The sequence below is a fragment of the Oreochromis aureus genome, linkage group 17, assembly GCF_013358895.1.
Source record: "Oreochromis aureus strain Israel breed Guangdong linkage group 17, ZZ_aureus, whole genome shotgun sequence".
Taxonomy (NCBI): domain Eukaryota; kingdom Metazoa; phylum Chordata; class Actinopteri; order Cichliformes; family Cichlidae; genus Oreochromis; species Oreochromis aureus.
The window spans coordinates 19,784,594-19,809,650 of NC_052958.1; the positions used below are offsets into that span (position 1 = coordinate 19,784,594).

General features: G+C 41.0%; 1 protein-coding gene across 1 annotated transcript in view; it reads left to right on the forward strand.

Annotated features, from left to right (window-relative positions):
* Positions 1-1,022: 1,022 nt before the first annotated feature.
* LOC116336461 (SLIT-ROBO Rho GTPase-activating protein 1-like) overlaps positions 1,023-25,057 on the forward strand; it is a 44,913-nt gene continuing 20,878 nt past the window's right edge. Inside the window, exons 1-5 of the mRNA XM_031760348.2 lie at positions 1,023-1,490; positions 17,535-17,730; positions 20,432-20,486; positions 22,070-22,177; positions 24,916-24,978. Coding sequence (XP_031616208.1) covers positions 1,424-1,490; positions 17,535-17,730; positions 20,432-20,486; positions 22,070-22,177; positions 24,916-24,978 — 489 coding nt within the window. The 5' untranslated portion in view covers positions 1,023-1,423. The remainder of the gene's footprint in view (positions 1,491-17,534; positions 17,731-20,431; positions 20,487-22,069; positions 22,178-24,915; positions 24,979-25,057) is intronic.

Consider the following 25,057-nt stretch of genomic DNA (forward strand, 5'->3'; position numbering starts at 1 on the left):
GAAAGAGTGTGAAGTCATTTTTTTACTTACGTGTAAAAACAGAAATTATAGCCTGTCGACTACTTCCTCTGCGCATCTGCTGCAAAGAATCATACATTCATGTATTTGTCATCTTAGAAATTGTTTTGACTGCGACTGCAGACTGAACACAACCTAGATACGTAGTGTTTTAGACAGGTTTCTCTATCAGTATACAACAAAGACCTCTCAGTGCCAGATGCACCTGTACAGACCGCAGAGGTCTCTAGTCTGTTCCAGGGGCCCAGTCGGAAGCTAAAGATCCTCCTGATTTTATTTGAGTTTTAACTTCCTTCACACTGCTTTTTCTGTGTTTTTCTGTTACTTTGTCTACAGTTAACTGTCCTCCAGTGTTTGTTTTATCCTGCTGATGAAGCTCTCTGGAGTTTACAGAGTGCTATAAGCTTATTATTATTGTTGTTGTTCTCATCTCGTTTTAAATAGAAAGATTAAACATCCCCAACAGGTCACGGCACATGCCTGCCCCTCCCTGAGCCTGGTTTTGCTGGAGGTTTCTTCCTGTTAAAAGGGAGTTTTTCCTTCCCTCCGTGGCCATGTTCTCGCTGATCTGATTGTCGAGGTTTTCTCTGTATTTTTGTGGGGGTTTTATCTTACAATATTAATCACCCAGAGGCAACTGCTGTTGTGATTTGGAAAAATAAAACATGAAAAAATTAAATGTCATTTTTTTAACAGATGCTTTAATTTCCTGGACACACTCTCTCTCTCTCTCTCTCTCTCTGACTCACTGGCCGCCGAAGCTGTCAATCATGCCTCCGGTTCCGCCTACCGCGCGGACACACCCATTTCCTCACCGGCATTTCATTTATTTATTTATTTATTTCCCCCCTTATTGGAATTATCTGCACGCGCGCAGGGCTGGTGCGTCTGCGCGTGCCGGTCACGGCGGGGTGAGGATAACATTTAAACAGGGACACTCGACCCTCTCTGCGCGCGCGCGCGTGTATGAGTGTGTGGTCCAGCGCATGTCTACCTAGTGGGCGTGTTCCCGCTCCTCCCTCCCTGCAGACCGGTGCATGCGTGTGCACGCGCGCGAGTGTAATTGCACGCGGTGAAGTCGGGCTTCTTTCTTTTTTTTTCTTTTTTATGCAGGTTTAATCAGCTGGTTGTTCGTCCTCGCGGAGGCTTCGTCTGCGGTCACGAGTGGGTAATTTCTCTCTGAGTGTGCGTGATTCCCCCCTCCTCCCCCTCCTCAGCGTGGAGAGGTGCGGGGCCACTGCTGGCTGTGTTGTTGCGGCACTGGATGGATCCGCCGAGCATGTTTGTGGGTGAAGCCTCGGGCGGTGCACGCGGAGGGAAATAATTTTCTTTTTCTTCTTCTTGTGTGTGTTTTCTTTTTCTTCTTCCTGTCTACCTGCCGGTCAGTCACCTGCGCTGTGGCGACATGTCAAACTCAAACAAAAGCAAGAAGGACAAAGAAATCCTCGCTGAGTACGAGAGCCATGTGAAAGGTAAGCTGATTTCTCGTCACGTGTGAACATCTCCACGCGCATCTGCACCTAAATCTCCCAGTCACACCCACCCTTTTTTCTCTCACCTTTGCATGCTCACGTTAAACTCACACACACACACCTGTGTGCCAGCACGTTCACTGCTCATGCATTGAGTCCCGTGCAGGGTGTGTTTGTAGGGGAGCTGACACCTCACCGTGAGACGTCAGGATTTCTGGGTTCATCCTGAGTGCTGCATGGCGCCTGAGGGGGAGAGGAGGAGGAAGAGGGGTGTGTGTATTCTGCAGATCCCCTTGATCTTTTTCACCCACTGTGTGTGTGTGTGTGTGTGTGTGTGTGTGTGTGTGTGTGTGTGTGGTTTTACGCTCAGACCTGAGGCAAGTGGCTGTCTGGTATTTGTATTCCTCTGAGACTGTGACTGCAGCAGTGTGTGTGTGTGCGCACCTGATACCCCGGGGACACTCTCAGGTGATGATGATGATTGGGAAAAACTCTTAAATAGTGGTTGCCATGATTGTGGGACAACCCCCTCTCCTCCTCTTCCTCCTTCCATCCCTGCTCTGATGGGGCGGGCGAGTCAAATGACCTTTTATGAAAAGCTCTTTACAGGCTGCTTCATTTTCATTTCATGAAGCAGGGTGGATGATGGGAGATCAGCCAAAATCCACCTGTGTCTACGTCTGTGTGTTTGTGTGTGTGTATGTTCCTCTTTACCTCCAAATGTCTGACCTTTTAACAGCCTCATTCAAACGCCTGCAAAATGCCAGCAGCATCTCATTTTTGTGCAGCTCCACATGGCTCCTCACGCTCAGGCTGCCATCTTCACTTGTCACCTACGCCCACGCTTTAAAAGGAGCCGCTCGTGCTTTCTCACCTCAATCACATCCCGAATCTTTGGAAATGTTCAAAATCCAAGCACCTTCATTCAAGAATCCTGCCTCTCCCCTCTGTGTGTGTGTGTGTGTGTGTGTGTGTGTGTGTGTGTGTGTGTGTGTGTGTGTGTGTGTGTGTGTGTGTGTGTGTGTGTGTGTGTGTGTGTGTGTGTGTGTATTTCATACCTTTTCCAATGAATCGACACAGACTTTGAGTGATTACATTTAATGGAGAGTGGCCATTACAGCCCCCAAGAGTGGAGTGTGTGTGTGTGACTCTGTGTTGTTTGTGGTTGCTTGTGTTTGTGTGCCCTCGCTTTGGCACCCTGCCAGAACGCGCTCGGGGATGCCCTGCATCATAATGACCGCTCGGATAAAGCCCCCCGCTGCTCCTCCTTCTCCGGGCGGCCGACCATCTCTGCGCCCCTGTCGCCTCCTGCCGAGAGCCAAACGTATAGATCCACCATTGTAACTATGTGCTTTCCAAGTCTGCCTCCCTGCTCTGGCTCCTGATTGGTGGATGCAGGAGGTGGTGTGTAATGTATACACAGGAGGTGGCTGCTGCCGCCGGGGAGGTGGGGTCTACTCACTGAGGTGAGTTGAGCCTGGTGTAAAGGTAGCGGTGGAGATTATGCACAGTGCTGACAATACATATTTGGAACTGCACTGAGCACACTCACCCCGTCACCTCATCTCCAGCGTGTCATGCTTCCTCTGGCTGAACGAGCGAGATGAGGAACGTTTTAATGAGAAAAAGGAGGGGGAAAGGAAAAAAAGAGCTCTGCAGGAGGAGAGGAGAGGCAGAGATAAAGTGTTTCCTGCTGCAACGGCTGCAAGTTTGGGGGTTTTTTTTGCCTGCGCCTGCACACAGCTGATTAGTAACTTCACATCTGCATACCTGCAGGACAGACACACCTACATACAGACATGCAGACAGGTGAATAATTACAGAAGAGGGAAGGAAGTGATTCTTGACTTTAAATGCTCTGAAGGGCCAAATCAAAGGCCCCGATCAGTGTGCACGTACGTTCATCTGTGTGTGTGTGTGTGTGTGTGTGTGTGTGTGTGTGTGTGTGTGTGCATTTCTTAATGATGATCCAGCACTACTCTGCCCCTGTGTCCTTGAACCTGGTCGTCGTGGTAACAACCACGGCGTGAGCTTCCTGTTCCTCTGACATCATGCTCACACATGCTGTATTTATAGGACTGCAAACGTGAGGATGGTTTGAAAGATAATGGCACAAAGTCACTTTTCAAGGTGCTCGGCGGGTCGGCACGGAGGGCTTGCAGCAGTTTTGTCTCTCTGCATTTTCAGGGCAGTGTGCGATAGAAGAGACGGTAGCAGAGGCAGAAAACTGTTCAGCATATTGTTAAAGAATTAGATTTGTTAGATCTGTGCAAAGATCTTAAACCTTTCAGTAAATACTCTGGCACCATCCACTTTCCTGTATCTACAGGGCTAAGTCTGGAATACAAAACCACTGATATGAATGTATTAAAATGTCAGCTTTAGCAGCATGTTGTTTACTAGGGACAATATATTGGTTAGAGATCCCCTCCCAGATAGCAGTTTTAGTACAAATGGCTCCAAGGACAGGAACCATCCATTTTTCTTAACCTCTTATTCAGTTCAGGGTCCTTAAAGCAGGGTACACCTTGGACCAAAGCATCTCCAGTGCTTCTGTGTTGTTTAGTTCAGGCCATGTTGGTAAAAGGCAAGAGTGGTATTAAAATAAGTTTTCCATGATCAGCCATAAGTGGTGTTATTGCAATGTGGAAGTTTTTGGGAACCACAGCAGCTCAGCCAATGTTAGACCAGGTAAAGTTACAGAGCGGAGTTCTGCTGACTCCATAACTACAGAGTTTCAAACCTTCTCTGGCATTAACATCAGCAAAAACGTGTGCCGGGAGCTTCATTGCATGGGTTTTCATAGCCGAGCAGTTCCTTTAAGTGTGACGTGAAGGTGGCTCCGAACCTCACTGATGCTGCACATCACATGGTCAGATGGTGTCGTAAACCACCTTCTGCCTCCTCCTACCCTCTTTGAACTACACTCACTCTCTATAATCGGAAGAATATGCAGAATTTCTAGGTAATGCATGTAATTTCGTATTTGTAGCTGTCTTTCTTGATTTGCTTGAGCGAGATTTCAGTGCATGCAGGTAAGCTGTCCATGTGGTGACAAAAGATATCAAAAGCATTGCCAACTATCACATAAGGATTTAACCTTTTTAAAAATATTTTTCTGCATTCAGAGTTGAACTATTAACAGACAGGAAGTTTAGGTCCAGACAGGCGATGTCCACGCTTGATGTTCCAAAAGAATAAAATTTCTACATGTAGAGTTTACACCTTTGTGTTTTGGATTGCGATCTTTATGCCTGGAAGTCCTGAAACACTGGCTATTAGTCAAAGATGGTCAATAACCAGGTGTTTTTTTTGTTTTTTTTTCTTTCCCTCTTTCTTTCTCTCCTTTCTTTCCACCAGTCAAGTCTGTCCCGTATTCAGCAAGTGAAAATAAAATAAACAATAAACAATAAAAGGTGAATCAGATGGACCATTACGGCAAGGCTGGGATGGTCCATTTGGTAAAGTAAATCCGTTGGGCATCTTTCTTCGCCTTTAGACAATAATTCTGATGGCAAAAGAACCAAACGGGACAGGTTAAAAAAAAAAAAAAAAGAAAAAAAAAAACAAGATGGTCAATAACTAGACCGAACCAATGGGTTCCCAGATTTCACCACAACAGTATAAAAGTGCAGAAGAATGTCGATGTACTACTTGTCTTTTTAGCTCTTTTTTTGTTTCTTACTGTTAGTGTCTGGATCTTTCACTTGAAGAACTCACAACACTCAGCTTTTAGTCTGTTTCTGCCATTCCAGTCTTACTCCAAAGCTGTTCTTAAACAGTCCGTTTGAACATTAAACCATTTTTGACCTCCCATCTCTCTTGCACAAAGTCCTTGTGATGTCCAGTTATAGTAAAATAAGAATAGTGCAGGTATTTGACTGGAAAACAGCCTGGAATGAAACTGCTCAGCATTTCCAGTATTGAGAACCAGCATGAAGTAGGCTCTGTCCTGTTTTGTGCACAACTTTGGGCTTTATTGACCAAATTGTCCCGCCATTTTCCAGAGTTCATGTGTGAAAATGGCTCACGAGTGCCTGAAAAATCTGTAGTAGGACTCTTTGTAGCTGAAGGTAGTTCAGTTCTTTATGACTAGCTGGATGGTGAGGCTCATTATCATGCTGCAGAATGATGATCAATCAAATAGCTCCCTAAAGGCCATTTCAGGGTTTCAGTGCGCCTGTTAAAGCTGGCCTGATCTTCTCACTGCCAGGTCGCCAATATTGCATAGATGCATGAAACGAGTCTGCGTGCCTCCGATTTTAGAAGCACATAATGAAAGCTCATGTGAATGCAGCTTTTGCACAGAAAAGGTTTCTCCATAAAAATGAACAAAGAAAGGGTCAGGATAGATAAAAGTCACCATGATTAATAATTCTTGAAGAGTAATTCATAAATCCTCATCAACCATCTGAAAGATGTCTTCGGCCGTTTTAAGGAAGTACACAAGAAAGAGGAAGTCAGCCAACTGGGAACAGGAAGAGGAGTAATTTGGTCTCTAAAATGTATAAAATGGTGAAATCGCATTGCAAATTCTCAGAGAGCAAAATAGTTCACATCTTATTGTGTTACAAAACAAATCTTCAGTGTTTGAGAAGCTGGTAGAGAGAAACCAGAAAATTAAGTCACGACACATGCACCAATTTACTTCCACATCGCTTCTCCAAAGCTTCAGAGTAGGGTTTATTCGATTTACTTGTTAGCTTCTTTCTCCATTTTGAGCTTAGTGAGTTAAACACCGAGTTCGCCAAAGCTGAACACACTCTTCTGGATGAGAAAGGAGACCAACTGAGAAGGGCTGTTACTCTGAATAAAGCCCCTGGAGATCGTTTTAACGTACGTCAGCCATTCCCAACCTTCAGACTACTTTGGCCCAGTTTTAAATATGAAGATCTTTTACAGCCCCTTTTTCTAAAATTAGTCATTTCACTTGGCTGATTTATTTTTAAAATTATTAATATTGTTTATTGTACATGACCGTTTGCAGCCCACATGCAGTACTTTTTCATTTTGTTCCATAAAAATCTGTGACGACTGGTAGATTTAGGTTTTTTCAGTGTTCAAACACAACCTTGAATTTTTAATAAAATATGTTGTATTCTGTTCTGTTTGTTGACAAAGACAGCCTTGTGGGTCAATGCAGGTCTGTTCTTTGACACAAAGTCCTAATTTTAAATAAACTAACTAAAAAGGCAGGTTTTTGTGCACAAACCTGTCTTTTTCTAATTTATTTGTTTTTCAATTCTCAGCTGTTTGGGATCTCATCCATGCTCTAATCTCACAAACGCAGAGCAACAAAGGTGATTAAAAATTAATCTCACTTAACTTTATCCAAGACTCCATAACAGAGACACAGGTAATCTAAATTTAAGATGATGCTGATGGTGTGTAGATGTACAAATGTAAAAGTTTTTAGGCGATTAAGAAGCATTTAAATTTACTTTTACTCTAATAAAGGTCACTTTGAACAAAGAAAATGGATGTATAAATAATTATGCATTCAGTTCATTCTTATTTTGTGGTTCTGTGCTCCGACCTTTGACGGTGCATGACCCGAGCACGCCATCCCCGGTGCAAAAGGAATAAAACGAGCTCCGGGGAGCTTTCAGATTAAATCAGTCCACAGATTTAACAAGACTAATTCTTTACACTCTAGGTAACTCCTGCATGCTTTCCCCTTTGTCAGTGTTTTACTACGTTATTCTGCGCTGACTGTAGCTCGTCTGATCAAAGAGGGTGAGTGTAGTCGTCGGGGTGCTACGAGGACACGCGAGGAGGTTTCTAAGAAGAGGCGTTTCAGAGATCAAAAGGTACGCACGGCGGATGTCCTCTTTCACTCAGTTGACTGTGATCCCAGCCGAGAAGTTTCATTTATATAATCTCGCCTCCTCGGTGGATCTGCTTGAATCCTCCTCTTCTGCAAAAGCAAGCCTATTTTTTTTTTTCCTATTTTTTTTTTCCTATTCCTAGAAAGCAAACAGAAAAGCAGGCATCTTCTTTTGGACATTTTTGTTAATTCATCGTGAAGTGTTTGGTTTGTAGATCTACTGATTGTAGTGAAAAATGCAAATAATCCAAACACTTAGTTTCCTGTCATATTAGTCAAAGTAAGGCTCTGTGTTCTTCTCTTTAGAATAAACCAGATTGTACCCTCCTTTTAAATCTTTGCTTGTAAAACAACTTTATGTTGCATTGTTGAATAGACTCAGTGTTGCCTGATATAACCTGAGATGGGAATGTTTCTAATTATCATACTCTCTTCAAGCAACCTTCTTCTTTGGTATTGGCTGGTTTTAAAGATTTTTCTTCAGGGTTGTCTGGCATTTTTTAAAATTATTACTTTAAATTGCTCTCTGCAGTATTTCAGAAAGGTCCATCATTTTTTTCCAAAATTTCCTACCATTGTCCAGCTGTTTTTGCAGCCTGACTGCCTCACAGTACTGATCAGTACCGTTTCACAAAAGTGTAAAACGGGCCCACTTCCTGTTACCACTACACATTAAAAGAAGTTGTTCTTAACTGATGTGGTTTAATACAAAGGGTTAATGTAGTTGGTCGTATGTTGATTGTTTTTGGAAAAAAATCTGGCTTTGTTGATTTTTTTTGCAATATCACCAAAATAATAGCCACACTTTTTTTGCTCATTAATTAACAGTGTTGGGTGTAATGCACTACAAGGTAATGCGTTACTGTAGTCCTATTACATTTTCAGTAACATGGTAGTGTAAAGGTACTGTTCTAAATTCAGTAATCACATTACAGTTACAATTATGCTGTTACTTATGCTGAAAAAAGAAAAAGAGGAGGGAGGGGGGGGGTCGCTTTGAAAGCATGAGTCATGTAAAAGCTAACTGTATGCGGACCCCAGTCCTGCAGCCAGAGCCTGATATTCAACAGGTAACGGCTAAATTATGCTTTACTGTTAGCAGTCAAGGGCTGCCGGTCTACCTGCAGAGAGATCTGTTTTTGATGGAGGCAGTATACGAACTATGTGCTGCGACTGGTCTGTGGGCCACTCTTGCTACTGCTGTTGTTGGTCTGTAAGCCAGCCGTGGAGAATAGCTAAAAGATATAACATACAAAGAGCAACAGTTAAAAACAAAATGTCCTCTTTAGCCACTGTCTGAAATTTCCATGCTGTACTTTTTTATTTTTGGTGTTTATTTGCGGCGTCTCTCAATCCTGGTGAACTCCACTGTCGCTCCCTTCCTTTTTCTTGCCCACTTGCCAACAACTCTACATTCAGCTGATGCACAGCATCATCCATGTTGAGCAGCATGCAGTTGGGATTCTGGAGGACTGGCACAGGAGCATGTTTGCAGTGGTTGTGAACTTGTCTCTGTTGGCAAAAACCTCCCCAGACTGAAACAACCACAGTACCATAAAATAAGCATAACAGAGGCAGTGATGAGCAGTCAGGCCTGCAGCCTCCATTTGTACCTGTCTCCGTTTCCACGGTAGAATCGCTGTGGCGATCGCTTTGAAGTGTCTTTGGGCTAGTTTTCAGCTTTGCTTTGTGTTCAAAGAAACCCTCAAAGAAACGAAAGATCCTGTGTGTCTTCATTAGGATCAGCATTTACATCAGTGTGTGGGACTGTAGCTTTAGTTTAATATTCTTAACTGGTAATTATGTGACAGTGCATTTCAGGTCACATTACAGAGTACCGTGAAAGGAATATAATAAGTAATGTAACAGATTGGTTTTGTAAGTAATGAATATTGTTAACTAATGTTGAATTTAGATACATTTTTTAAAATTTCTGTTTATAAATGGCTCTTATACTCTACGTGAGCACTTGAAGCTCATTCACACACATTCATACAAGCACTTTTTTCTATGTTTGAGGTCTATCTAACAGCGCAGCTTGGGGTTTAATATTTTTCCTAAGAATAGTTTGCCATGCAGACCGGAGCAGCCAGGAATCAAACCAGGAATCTGATTAGCAGACGTTGTGCTCTGCTGCCATTTCAAACACATATACAAGATTTTTCACAAAAACAAGTATATCTTTTATCTCTATCTTTTAGAAAATAAATCTTACATTTCATAACTGAATTGGATTGCAGGATTGGAATCCTGGAATTTACTGTAAATTGCCTCAATGTTCGTTTGCAGTAGAAGAACTCTGTTAATAGATGTATAAAGCAAAAGGAGAGTTTGGGATTGAAAATGTGGAAAGTTGCCATGTTGTACATTGTAAGGTCTTCTTCCCTGAGACTGAGTGGCATTGAAGTTGCTCGTCACAGCTGGATATCATATGACTGCAGGCAGGTGACTAGAGTAGAAAACAAGCAAAGCAGGAGAGCAGTGGAAGTGTAACATAGAAGACTATGTGAAGGTGTTAGCTGCTAAAGGTTGTGCACAGCTAAAATTTAACACCTCAGCTCCTCTTGTTTTAATCAATTCTTAACTGATCGAGTCACTTTGACATAATCTTGAAATATTCTGCAGGTGCCTCAGCTGTGCAGCAGAGGGCTTCTGTACACGTGTTGATCAAAACTGAATTTATCAAATTTGGCTACATGTGATCTTAAAGCTGCGCCTCTAGCAGATCAGGTGACCATGAATAAATTTAATGTAAAAAGCTTCAGATGGACTGCAGGGGGGAATGTGGGATTTAGAGAAATATGAACATATAAAATGATGTATATGTTTAAAAATTATTTTTTAAATGAGCAATAAAATTCCAGGTTCTAAGTGTAGTTAAACTAGCAGGACTGTTTCTGATTTTGACTTTCAGACTCAACAGAAGGTACAACAGAAATAAAAATAATTGATAGTTCATCTTGAATGTGTCTTTATATTGTTTAATATTTGTATTATTTAAATTTGATCGCAGTTATGTTTTAATCCAAGGAGGATTTTAACTCAACAACAGATCGTATGTCTGCCTTTGATGCACGTTTGTGTAAAGATCAGTCTCACATCATTTTGGAGGCAGAGTTAGCGTTTGCACTCTTTGATGTGGCGTCAGAAATCCCAGTGGAAAGTGTGAAAGGGATTTCCAAGAAGAGCAAAGAAAGAGCCTCCCACAGTTTGTTTTGTTTATGAAATAAAGAAAATTACTGCATCATGTTTCAGAGTGTTTGGTGCTGCAGTGTAGCGAGAAAGTGTGTGCATGGTGATAACATATGTGAGTGTATGTAACTAAAGATAACATTTAAAAATAACAGAAAAGTTTTGATTTTTATTATCGATATTATATTTACCTTAACTTAAACATTTCCTATTTTGTACTGTACCTGTACTAGTAAATAATGAAAGTTTAATATTGTTGGATAAATTAAATATTGCAGTATTTAAAACTTTCAAAGTTGGATGTCGGATTTTATTATCTTAATATTTTATTATCACATTGTGAAGGTCCCTCTGTTTGTGAGCTCTTAAATCAAATCTGGCTTTCTATTTATAAAACTGTCACTAAGAATCATCTGATTTCAAAAGTAATGAACATAGCTTGCAGTAGATTTTAAAATACATGGCTGAATATAAAGTTTTACATGTCCACGTGTCCCCCTCTGGATATGTGCCATATATCCATACGATAGACCGATCATGTCTCGAGTCACTGCAGGCACTGCTGTTGTTCTGCTAGCTACCAACAACCACTTGAAACTCACAAAACCCCCTTTCTAATTGTATGTTTCAGTCATTGCCATTAATAATTCCTAATATAAATAAGTGGATAGAAATGTGGTTGTATGGTCGTATGTTCTAATTTCAATGTACGACTGCACAAAGCAGTTATAAATGAATTACTGCATCAGCTTACATTTACCTCTAAATAAAAAGTCCTATCCTTTAAAAATGTTCAGTCTGGCGAGAACCCAGTTTTTTTTCTTTCAGTTGCAATAGTGGGATGTATGGGAGTGTAGCCCATCAAACACACTGGCGCTGTCTAGTTTCAAGTCTTACTGAACACAAAATGATGCTCCTTTTGTAAAGTCTGGTCCCATTTATAGAGTAAAGCGGTGTATGAGTCATACGGTGTGACTCATATGGTAGTGACTTGCTAATCATATGGTGGGGCAGGCGTATGATTAACAAGTTGCTGCTGTGTGAACGTGCAGTGTCGCTCGGTTTCTCCTTGTTTGTCACATCTGATTTCAAAAGGATGATGAAGTTTGAGACTTCAAAAAGGGTAAATTTCAAACTTGTAAGTGTAATAGCATAGTAAACAATAACTACTAACACTGCCCTTTTTTCTCTACATTGTTGCATATTTTCAGAGGTTTTTTAAACTGGACAGAATGACCAACTAACACAGGTGCAAAGTCACTGCAGCTATTCAACTGACGAAACCTCTTGGATGAGAAGTGAAACGTCTTTGAAAAAAGAAGGCGAATGGACTTTTTAAACTCTTAAGACTAATTTTTATTATGCACATTTTAGGCTGGCTTTGAGCTGTCAGTGAACAGCTTCCACGTACCTGCATCATACTCATAATCCATTTCACCCAGTAGATTTTCACCATCAACAAAATCTCGTTCTCTGCTTTTAAGATCAGGCTTAAAACTTTCCCTTTTGGTAAAGCTTATAGGTATGGCTGGGTCAGGTGACCCCGAAACCTCCTTACAGAGGGCCTAGGCTACTCGGGGCTTCCCATAATGCACTGCTTCTTCTTCACTCACCATGTCTTTACACACCAGTCTATATTTAATCATTATTTATTATTAATCTTTGACTCTCTTCCACAGCATATCTTTTGATCTGTCTCCCTACCCTCACCCCCAGGTGGGTGTGGTAGATGGCTGCCTCTTCCTGAGCCTGGTTCCTGTTAATAGAGGGTTTTTCCTTCCCACTGTCACCAAGTGTCTGGTCAAAGGGGTCGTTTGATTGTTGGGGTTTTTCCTATTATTGTTGAGTCTGTACCTTACAATATAAAACATCTTGAGAACTGTTGTTGTGATTTGGCACTACATTTAAAAAAAGTAGATTTTAATTGAAATCTGTGAAAAGAAAAATTTGATTCCTGGAGCCAAGAGGTTTTTCTAATTGAGCCTTGACCCAAGTATCTCAGTCGCTTCTTTTGGCAGATTCAAATCTCAAACAAAGTTATTTAATTCTGATTATTTAATTCTGGCTCTGGGTGACAGATGAGTCTTTTATCATTTGAATTTACATTTGCCCAGCAAACTGAACCAGGTGCTCGTGAATTGTCTTGGTCTCCCAATTTCATACCAACATAAGCAAAGTATGCCTTTTCACAAAATCTGTTATGTTCTGTGGCTGTTTTGGTTGTGGTGAAACATCCACAGATACAGCAAAAAAAAAAAACCTTCCCACACTTGAAAATATCCTTCCATTAAGCCCAGTTACAACGTGTCCTAAAAGAGAGGACTTTTTTTCGTAGCTTCTTAACGCTTCTATATCTAAATGTCAATAAAAAAAAACAATAAATAAATAAATAACAGTCTTCTTCTGGGCAGAAGTGAGTATTGCTCTATAGCTCTTCTAACAGCAAAGCTACCTCATGCCTTGCAACTCAACTCATCCACCAGCGTCAGGTAGCAGGGACAAGGTCAGATAACAGAAGTAGGAGCCATGTTTCTTTGGGCAGCTAGATTCTCAAAACATCACGTCCCCAGTTTTGTGCAGCTGCCTCGGACCACCATTTCATGCACTACTGTAAACAAGTTGCTAGTTCCATGTTCTGCTGCTGCTCCATTGCCGTTTATCTCTGCTAGGATGCCAGTTTCGCTGTTTTCTACCCCTCCTTCACAAAGTGCAGAAGTAGGGTTTTTGGCACCGGTGCCGGGTTCTCTTTCTCTGTCCTTCATTCGAAAAATACAGAAGCAAGTTTTTCTACCCCTGGGATGCCAGTTTCTCTGCTTCTGTCCTTCATATGCAAAAAGCAGCAGGGCACCCCTCTAGCACTGGGATGCCAGATTCTCTCTCCTCTTATCCTTCTTCACAAAATGTAGCAGCAAAACTTTTCGGCACTGGTTGCTGGTTTCTCTGCAATCTGTCCATCATTTCCAAACTGGCACCGGGTTGCCAGTTTGTTGCTCCACTATCCCTCCTTTCCAGTAAACAGCAGCAAACTTTTCTTGGCACTGCGTTGTCAGTTTCTCTGCCATTGCTCCCTATTTTCTTGCTTTCTCACACAAATAAAAGCAGCGCCTCTTTTTAGGAGATGCGTAAAGCATCACGTAAACCCTCTCTCCTGGACACAGTCATTCAGGACAACTACTTCAAGACAAACTCACACTTCTTCACTAGCTGTTGGGTCATTACCTCGAGCATCAAAAATCCCAGCATGCGCCCAGCGGTAGAGTTTCTGTTAAGAGTTGAGTCGCATCGCTATTCCTCTATCAGTGTCTGTCATCGTCCAGAATTTCTTCTGATCTCTTCTCCTGCCATTCCTTCCAAATTTTTCCAGCACATGCGCCACTCAGTGGAATCCCTGACCACCCAATCAAGGTCACGGGTTGCTTATCATTGCAAACCTGCCTACTAGTTATATTTTTTGCAACAGTCTTCGACCTTTGTAACATACAGTCATTACTGCTTCTAGGGCAGGGGTGTCCAACTCCTGTCCTCGAGAGCTACTGCCAACACAGCTCAATCAAATGATTGGGTCACCTCTTCAGCATGCCATCAAGTTTGGCAAAGGCCTGGTAACAAGCCATTCATTTGATTCAGGTGTGTCCGAACAAAGATGCATGTAAAAGCTGCTGGACAGTAGCTCTCGAGGACTGGAGTTGGACACCCCTGTGCTAGGGGATGCCCTCTCTGGGGATCTGTCTGGCCCGGGAGACACTGCCAGTCCCCTCTGAGGCCTTCCTCAAACCTCAGTCTCTATTCAAGCCATCTGCCATCACCTACTAGAAATGTTGTCAAACCTAAAATGAGAATGATAATTCCATTTGAAAAAACTTCAATGAAAGTGAAAATTCTAAAATCCAGTGCTGGGTAAAATCATCTGGAAGCAGGAAATTGTGGCCCCCTTCTGGAGCCAGACATGAATCCACATAACAGACCTGAATCTAATACGTTTTTGTTATTATGAAACCATTTATGGTTTTCAGTAGCAGCTTGTTTCCCCATCGCCACACTTCCGATGTCTTAGACCCAGAATAGCACATTAGAGACCTTTCTTCTTCACTCGGCTGCTCATAATTAGCGTTTAAAGGATACATAGTGAACGTGGCATCGACACCAACTTAGAGGAGTAATTAAACCGCTGATCCATCGGGCCAATCAGCCAATCAGAGCAGAGTGTTCTCCCCCCTGCCCGGGGTAAGATGTGAAGCAGCTACGGAGCAGTGGAGCAGACATTCATTCATATGAAAGTGTTGCGGCTCAACACAATGTGTGAGAGCAGCGTGAGATGGCAGCCATTTTAAATTAGTAAGCAAACAACAGCAAACAATGCCAGAATCAATACACACACACACACACACACACACACACTGCTTGCTGCACATGTTTTTATGGATTTCCACAGAAAACTGGTCAGTCTATAAAACTCTCCACCCCTATGTGTGTGTGTGTGTGTGTGTGTGTGTGTGTGTGTGTGTGTGTGTGTCGATGCGGCAGATGCAAGCTCTTGTCTTCACCTTCCTCATCACATGGTTCACACACAGTGTGTGGTTGCCAAGACAACAGGTATTGGAGTGGATAGAGAGCCCTGGGATTGGTGTGTGTGTGAGAGAGACAGGTGGAGTTACTGTGTATTCTGTGCTCGCTCTTCCTGCTGCTGCAGATTGATCGAGCTCTGAAATGGCATGAGCAGTGAAGCGTGCAGCCAGGCTTTACCATGCTGTAGGACTCAAAGTGTGTGCGTGTGTGTGTGTACTTGCAATGTGGGTTTTTATGTATAGTAATTTTAATGCGGTCACAGGATGTCGTCCAAGGTGACTCCTCAGAGGAAAAATGGTCATCATCTTCATCAGCAGCTGCACGAGGTAGAACAGACAAAGAGAGTGAAGATGAGGAAGAAGAGGAAAACTAAACAATGTTAATTAAAAGTTAATCAATACTGCAGTTTAGCATGTTAAACCAGAACCAGACCCATCAATTAAACTCATTATCTTGACTGTAGCAGTCGCCTCGATTAGTTTAACGATTTGTTTTAAATACACTTGTGTACTAAGCGATAGACTTTATTCTTTCACTGCAGGAGAAATCTGCGTTCTCTTAATAACATTAATAACATATAAAAGGCGTTCCTCTGCAAATGCAGGCCCACTTTGTGCCAAATAAACAATAAAGCAATAACGAGCTGCCTCTCCAGTGAGTCCCATATTTAGATCCCAACCCCACTGTCAAAGTGAGTGTGTAGTAGACAGTGCTGAAAGGACTGTTGCAGAGGCAGCTGAATGATATTGAAGACAACCACAACTACAAGCAATTTCCTGGAAATCCAAACTGAAATGAGCCAGGGATGCCTGGTTATCAGCAGCTGAGCTTACAAAAAAAGAGCAAGCGCATTGTACACTTTTAAATCATTCTCTTGGATGAAAGGGATAAAAAAAAGATGAGTTGTCTCTCAGTGGTTGCCTTTCTGTTGACCAAATTAACTGATTAGATTATCATTAAGCAGCTGCTACCCAGTGCCCGTCTATTTAAATCCAGCCTGTTCATGTCTTGGTGTGCTCATGTCCTCCTGGGATCACGATTTTCTCTTTTGAAAATGTGTTCGGACTGCTTGTGTCAGTCCCAAGGTCAAAGTGTGGTCAGTAGTATATCACTTCTAGTTCAGTGACATATGTAGCTGGTAGACCGACAAATCTATAATCAAATTTACCATCACTGAAACCATTTTAAAGCATGTACTACAGCAAGTATAGAATATAATCTGCATATTCAACTCTGAATCAGGAGTGACATGATGGAAGATAAGATTGTGTAAACTATACCATGGTTTCAGTGTGATACTCCTTTGTTTGAGTCTGCCCCATCCAGTGGTTTGAATTGGTGTGCAGAGCAGGTTAAGGCAGGTGATGCTACATGGAGGATGTGGTTGGAGCAGGATGATGCAATCTTTGATCTCACGTCTAGGTCTCTGCAGACACTGCTCTGGAGTTCAGGCAATCTCCAGTTAATCACTGCAACCCTTATTTTCACTTTAGCTTAATTCCTGGACACTGCATGTGTTTATTATTTCAAATAAATGCTGCTTTATCTCAGCATCAACAGTTCTGGTCTTTGAATGTCGGAATATTTTGGATGCGAAGAGTCAGACTTTTGTTCAACCGCTACTGGTGGTTATCAGGAGGACATTAAATAACGTTTACACTGAGCTTTGATCGGTTGTTGATTGTTATTGTTACAGCACAACTCTAAATTTCTTTTGGACTTCTAGAAATAACTAGTTGAATTCGATCGTGGCTCAAGAGTTGGGAGTTCGCCTTGTAATCGGAAGGTTGCCGGTTCGAGCCCCAGCTTGGACAGTCTCGGTCGTTGTGTCCTTGGGCAAGACACTTCACCCGTTGCCTACTGGTGGTGGTCAGAGGGCCTGGTGGCGCCAGTGTCCGGCAGCCTCGCCTCTGTCAGTGCGCCCCAGGGTGGCTGTGGCTACAACGTAGCTTGCCATCACCAGTGTGTGAATGTGTGTGTGAATGGGTGGATGTCTGGATATGTAAAGCACTTTGGGGTCCTTAGGGACTAGTAAAGCGCTATATAAATACAGGCCATTTACCATTTATATATTTTTATTTGTGAAAAATATGTATTTATATTTATAATATTTCTTTTTAAATAAAGTCAGTCAACAGAAACAACATAGATGTAACAACTGCATCACATCAGCATCACTCTTTTTTTTTTAATTTTGAGAAAAAGAAGGTGATCCTACAGATTTATTTTTAATCTGTAAAACTCTGGAAGAGTCGTCAAGTCTATGTGACAAAACCAGCCCAACAGGCCAATTTGGTACCACAAGACAAGCGTCATTTTGGTGTGTGTAGGTGTGTGTAGTATTAATATATATTTATGAATTTTCCACACAATTAGGTCTAACCTACCAGTGGACAGAAATGATTGTGAAAACAAATATTTGTTAAGTATCTTTGTTTTTTTTAATTATCCGTGTGCAGATGTGCGGACCCAGTTGGTGGAGCAGCAGCGCTGTCTGGAGCAGCAGACAGAGATGCGGGTCCAGCTGCTTCAGGACCTCCAGGATTTCTTCAGGAAGAAGGCCGAAATCGAAACTGAGTATTCGAGAAACCTGGAGAAACTCGCTGAGAGGTTCATGGCCAAAACACGCAGCACGAAAGATCATCAGCAATACAAGTAGGCTTGCTTACCTGAGTACGCATGCATGTTTGCATGTTTCGGAGGCACATATTTGTGTATTAAATAGATTAAATTGATTCTGATTTAAAATTGATATTTTTTCATCTTTTAGTAAAAACAAAGATTAGAAAGGATTAAAGTGCAGTTGCTGAAACACACAAAAAAATGTATTTACTGAAAGGTGACACATCAGGGATTTACTTTACCATAAAAATGTGGTTTTTATGACTTTTGGAGCTTTAAAACTGAGTTGGTTATCGCTAGCTGTTAGCCTAAGCTTAAGCTAATTTACTCACTTTCAGATATTAGTCAAGTTTATTCATTTTAATTCATTTTAATAACCCCTTATAGCACGTCACATCAATAAGAAACATTTAAAAGTATGGAGAAAAGTGTTTTAAGTAGGCTTTTTTAAAAGCTTGATAGCCTCTATTAGCATTGTAGCTAAAGCTGTGGACCCTCCAGAATAAGAATGACCACATAGTTATTATTTTGCAGATAAATTGCTTCAATATATATTAAACCTCCCAGTGATATATAAATAAGAAAAATAATTAACAGCTACAGTGATAAAATAATTAAGTATACATGATTCTGAAAAGCTTCACTCTGTGTAATAAGTATGTTTGTTTGAGGTACTTTAAATGTATTTTAATACAACAAATTTAATAAAACTTGTCCAATATTAAGATATTTAATATTTTTTTTGTAGTGCTAACGCGTTAACGAGCTAACCGTGCTAACGCGTTGACACCATGTAGCCTCACGTACAGGGCTCTCCGCTAACTCGGGGTTATGGCGTTAATGTCATTTTAATGAGATTTAGCTGACAGCACAAATTTTTTGGTTATAGGTTTATAATTTTTTCTTTCCTTGCTAGTTTTCCTGATTTTATTTGTTTATTTTTGGTCCTCCCGTGCACCCATTTAAAAAAAATTTTAAAAAAGAAAGAAAAAGGAAGGAAAGGCTTTAGTATTTTTTTTAGTTATTGTGCTCTGTTCTTTAAAAAAATGTTATATCCTATAACATACATTGACCCCTGGGTATTTGGGCGTTATACTTTTAGGTCGTGAACAAAGTAATGATGTAATGATATAAATAAAGTTTAAATTCCATTCTGAATTTTAAAATCAAATACAGGCTGAATGTTGATAGAAAATGATATAAAATGAAGCACAAAATATCTTTAAAAACTTTTATTTCATGTCTACAAAAACAGATCGGTGTAAAAAATGTAAATCATTATTCATTTAAAAGCTTAAAGCATTTCTCAGTATTACCTAATATATGTTCATGGCTCAAATCGCTAGCCCGACGTCCCGGGGCTAGCGATTTTTCCAGTCGGGCTACCAAAATCTACCTCAGCCCTGCCCGTCGGGCTATCATAGGAAGGAAAAATATGTGTCAATGCTTTTGCATTTTCTTTCGCAAATGTAGCTGAGTAATTATGTCATTGGCATCGATGAGCCTCTGTCAATATGTGACATATTGAAATCGCGTTTGAATTTGTGCTTGTTTTTTGCTTTCACTTTCACTTTGCGATCGCGCGAACGGTGTGTAGAGAGCGGCAGCACTGATTGGTGAGTGACGATTAACTGCGCACCAATTCCTCTGACATCGTCTTATCACTCATTAGCTTACTATTCAAACCTGACAAGTGAAATCTCCCACAGCAAGCTTAAACATGTGAGAGGTTGATTGCGCAGAGAATCGCTGACCGTTATTTAAGTACGTGTGTAAAAGCAGCAGGATTTACGCCGGTATTTTAGTTCTGCTGAGCCAAATAAGACAGGTCAGGGTGAAGAAGGGGCAGCCAATGAAAAGCCTACCACAAAACGGAAAAGTTATGACAAATCAGACTGAGGCAAAAAGAAAGTTCAGCTTTTTTGGTTTCATGGACAAAAGAATTTATGTGGCTGGAATATGACGAGCTATCTTTCCCAGAACAAACAGCAATTGCAAAAAACATACTAAAAATAAACCAAGCACAAGAAGAAGTCCTGAAAAATCTTTCAAAAGCGTACTATGTTGCAAAGAGTGAACTACCATTGTCAAAATTTAGCAGTCTTTGCAAACTTCAAAAGGCAAATGGCCTCAATCTTGGTTCCACTTGCCTCTTACCCTTGACTTCAGTGGAAATTTCAGATTCAGGATCTGACACAGACTGATTCATGTTCTACACAGTTCTTACAAGTTCATAGAAATTTCTGTTCAATTAGAAACAAGTATTTGAGTTGATGATTGTAATTTTTATACAGTTGTTGTAATTTGTATTTTAACAATTTTCTGATTTATTTTTGTTTCCGTTACAATATTATACTTTAATGTATAATATTGTAAAGGAAACAAAACATTAAAAAATTGCTCTCTTTTTTATTCGGGCTACTTAAATTTATTTTGGGCTACCAAAAACTGAAGAGTGCCTGCCCGAAGGGCTACCAGGGATTTTGAAATTTTGCGAGCCCTGATATGTGTTTACCAGGGAGTTTGTTCAAACCTTTACCGTCTGTCAATGAAGGATAGGATGGGTACTTAAGGGAAAAGAAAAGGCCAACAGTGGATATTAAGGGCTTGAACTAAAATGCATTTATCTTTTATCTAAATGATTATCTCCACACAGTTTTAATGATCCACATATAAGTTGTATAAATTAATGTTTTTGCTATATTTAAGCCATCTCTCACTTTCCCTCTTTCAGAAAGGACCAGAATCTGCTCTCACCAGTCAACTGTTGGTATTTGCTGTTAAATCAGGTTAGTTGATGGTTTTGTGAATATCCTCAAAATCTTTTTGAAATCCATGAGCTATGAATATACAATGAGGCATGTGCTTAAGATGGTAAATGTAAGAAAAGCTGTTGGATTCGATCGTGTACTTAGCAATGTGGCTGAAGCTTGTGCTCACCAACTATTAGAGGTTTTATTCAATCCTTTCAATCTTTCCTTGACACGTTCCCAATTCCTGTCCCAGAGAGACCAGCCATCAACAGTCTAAATGAGTACAGACCAATAGCACTTATATCAGTAGTCATGAAATGTCTGCAGAGACTTGTATCTCAATACATCAAAAACTGCCTCCCTCTTAACTTTGACCCACATGAGTGAGCTCATACACCAAACAGCCGCCAGATTTCATCGAGCCATTTTGAATACCCAGAAAATTATCCTGGAATGCTCTTCCACCTTCACCACAATCGTCTCGTATTTACTGGTTGGTAAAATATATGACCTAGACCCCTCGCCCCCATCTCCACTGGGATTAAAGACTTCCTTACCATCCACAAACTTTGAATGTTGGCCACCATCACACTTAGCACTGGCTCTCCTCAGAGCTGTGTGCTGAGTCCTCTCCTCTACGCCTTGTACACATATTCAATTTAGTTCGATTATATTTTTATAACACCAAATCACAACAACAGTTGCCTCAAGAGAATATTGTAAAGACCTTAAATAATAGAGAGAAAACTCAACAATCAGGTAGTCCTGTTTGAGCAAGCACTTGGAAACAGTGGGGAGGAAAAACTCCTTTTTAACAGGATGAAACCTCCGACAAAGTTTGATTCATATGTGGAGGTGAGTCAGCATACAGAGAGCTATCTGGATGTTGCTAGCCCTCTTCTACGTCAGGAGGGTTTCCTCCTTAAATTCATGGGAACCAACATCGTGTAGAATCAACAGTAATCCCATCAGAGACCAGGGCTACTGAGAACGCTCTGAAGGAACTACACAGAGGGAAAAACTGTTGGTGGCTTTCCAACGCTCCACTTTGAGAGTGTACTGCGTCACAGTGCGGTAACAGCAGAGGTTTATCAGCACCACCCAGAGAAGCATCGGCCTGCCCGCTGCCCTTTCTAGAGGACATCTCCAGCTCTCTGTATCTCAGCAGGGCAAAGAAAATAATCCAAACCCTTCCCGCCCTGGACTGCACTTGTTCAACCTCCTGCCCGCAGGCAGACCAGACAGTACAGGTACATAAAGAGCCGGACTTAAAAACAGCTTCTTCCCCGCGGTCCATCAGAACTCTCGTCTGCTGTAAATAAAGGACTGCAATAGCTGTTCTATAGGGAATGGCATTCCATTAAGTCCATTATGTCCTAAAGATGTGTGTCTGCCCTTAATGCTTTTATGCATTGTATAATTTTTAAAACCACATTTATTTCTTTGTTTTTAAATACACTTATTCTTTTTCAGTCTTTTTACCTACTGTTTTGCACTGAAAACAATAGTTCTCAGAATCTCGTATAATTCTTCAAGGATCATTATTATGATTAATAAACTATTATTGCTACTGTTGTTATTAATTATTACATTCTTTCATACCCATCTCTGTTTTCCAGGTGAGGAGGGAGAGTAAGGACCATGCCACCCTCAGTGACCTCTACCTGAACAACGTCATCACCCGCCTCACACACATTAGCGAGGACTCGGCCCGCCTGCTGAAGAGGGTGAGCAAGATTATCATCACTGTATACTGTGATATTTATGCAAACAATATATCCTTCATGTGTTAGTCTGATAGTAAAGGTTTCTCCACTTCTAAAAGAACAGAGGTCTTTATTCTTAATGCTTTGTATGTATTTGCTCCGCAGCATCTTTAGACTAATTTTGTTTACGTTGTCAAATAAATTAATGTAGCCCGGTCTCATAATTATATTTCTGTTGATATGTCCTAAAAACCTTTTTGTCTAAGAATAATGAAAATCAGTGCAGGAATATTTTTTTTACATACGACAGTATGAGGTTTCTTGCTGCACCAGAAAAGTCAATTTCCTGTCTTTATGACATTGCTTTATTGTTACGCAACTTTTAAGTTTTCACTTTTATTCAATATGTAACAATAGCACCACAGTGGATTCTTGTAAGCTAAAGTTAAAGATGTACCATCAGATCAATAAGCAGATTTTTTTGAGTTAGTATCAAAAACAAAACAGAAAAGTCTACAAAAGTTAGTGTTGTGCTGACTTGTGTGGTTACATTTTTCCGGATGAAACCACTCAAATCTTCACATTTATTTGTGCATTCTCACTCCCATTGAAGATTTTAATATCTTCATCATCTTCAGCCTCCTGTCTTTTTGTCAGTCCCATCATCTTCAAACCCAACATCACAGCAGGTCTCACTACCATCTTGTGAACCTTTCCTTTCACTCTCGCTGCTTTCCCTCTGTCACCAGTCACTTCTGACACTCGTCTCCACCCACTCCACCCTGCCTGCACTCTCTCCTTCACCCGCCTTGTGCACTGTCAGTTACTTTGAACGTTTGACCCCGGGTGCTTTCACTATCTCTACTCCTTGCCTGTCCACCTGTCTCCATCTCACTCAAACGTTGTCCAAAATAAGAGTTTTTCCTTTCAATGTTTCTGTAATTGCTCCATTTCCTTAATATCAAAGGACTTTTAGGTCAAAATTTCATGCAACTTTCAAACTGATGCACTCTAGTTGCCTTTAGGAACGTTTTTGAGACACTATGAGAAGAAAAAAATAGAAGTAAAACAGCAAACTCAGAGTCTGAGAGCAAAAAAACAAGCTGAAACTCAGCTCAGCTGTTCATTCTCATTAGGTTCATCACGTCAGCTCATACTTTATTGCCATCAGAATATTGATTAGCAGCTGCTTTAAGCAAAGGATCTGAGCGCCTCTCCCTCAACTGTGTGTGTGCCCCTGCACAGAAACAGTGGTTATCCATCAGGCAGGCTGAACAGCAGCAGATATATAAATGAATCTGACCACACACAAACAAATGAATTCATAAATGAAACAAGCCGCGCTCCGCTGCCTGCTCTCAGACTGGATTTCTGTCTCATGCATTAAACAGCCGAGCAGTTTGGGAAGGAGCTATGTGGCAGCATTAATATTACATTATGCTAAATGACTGAGGAATCCCAGGATGGATGAATCCCGTTCCCATAGCGCCCGCTGAGAAAAGATCAGTTGAGCTTGTCGCCATGGCCACAGGGCTGTCGGCGTTGTCATGGCCACTCAGCCGTCTGTCTCTTCCCGGCGTTCCTCTTCAGAGCAGAGTTTCTGAGAGGACGCAGCGATGTGATGGAGGTCTTGCTGTTTATAGCTGCTGGCAGTAGCTGCACTTTAGTTAGCATGAATAAAAGACGAGCCGGAAGCAAGATTAATAATGAACACGGCGAGCTAAAGTTGGAGGCGGCTAAAAGTACACCAGTGTGTGTGTGTGTTTAATTTGCCAAACTCCAGCAGAGCTCAGGGGAATACTGACTTTACTTTTCATTAAAATCAACTCTTCGACTTAAAGAAGCCGTATGAAAAAATAACAACCCCAGAGGTCTGCGCACACGGATGGTTTCCAGCACTGTAAAAGTACATTAATGGTACTTTAGTGCTGTACTCGAGCACAGTACTGAGGTACTTGTGCTTAGAGCCACTTCTATAATCCGTAGTTTATATTAACAATTTATAAAATGACAATGTGATTGGGCAGCTGTTCTCTGAAAAACTATAAAAAGCAGGTGCATCACGGGGAAAGTGAATTTTTAAATGTTTTACCTTAAAAAGTAAGTGATTTAAGCATTAATAATTACAGTAGTCAAAACTAGGCTATTTATAAAATATAATAATAAATTTATACAGTACTTTCTTTAGCAAAGTTATAAAGGAGTTCAGAGAAACTACTTGTAAAATAAAACATAGATTCTGTTAAGAATTTTCCATTTTGGTGGCCTCAGGATCACCTCTCAGTTGTGACCTCCAGCTGGCTTGTATTTGAGTGTGAAGTGGATGAAAGGAGAATTATCACCTCAAAGTCTGGAGGTCGGAGGATTTGCTGTTCTGGGTGTAGGAGTGAAAATGCATTAAGTGTGTTTACTCTGGTCCAAATCGGTTGATGAGTTTGTAAACTTGTAGCTTTCTCCTTGTGGCTTGGTTTCTTTTCACACAGAGAAAAATTCAAGCGACCTATAATGCGTCTGGCTTGGCACTTAGTACAGCAAAAGGGTCCCAGGTTCAAATGCATGCAGGGCCCTTCTTATGCTTGTTAATGTTGTGATCATTCAGGTCAAAAAGATGTGAGTTGTTAGAGGAGTGCTTCTTGTAAGTGTCATTGTATAAAGAGAAAATTCTAAAATGGCGCATAAATCTGTTGGTAACCCACTGTGAATGCCGTTATTTGAGAATATGCTGGTGACATGTTTCTCTTCTCATTTGTGTGCTTTAGAGTAAGGAGATCCTCTTCCAGCTTCAGGAAGACCTCATGAAGCTTCTGAATGAGCTTTACACCGTAAGTGGAACAAAAGTTATTCTTCCAAGGCTTTAAGACACAAGTTTTTTAATGTGTTAGTGTTAAACACATTTTTATG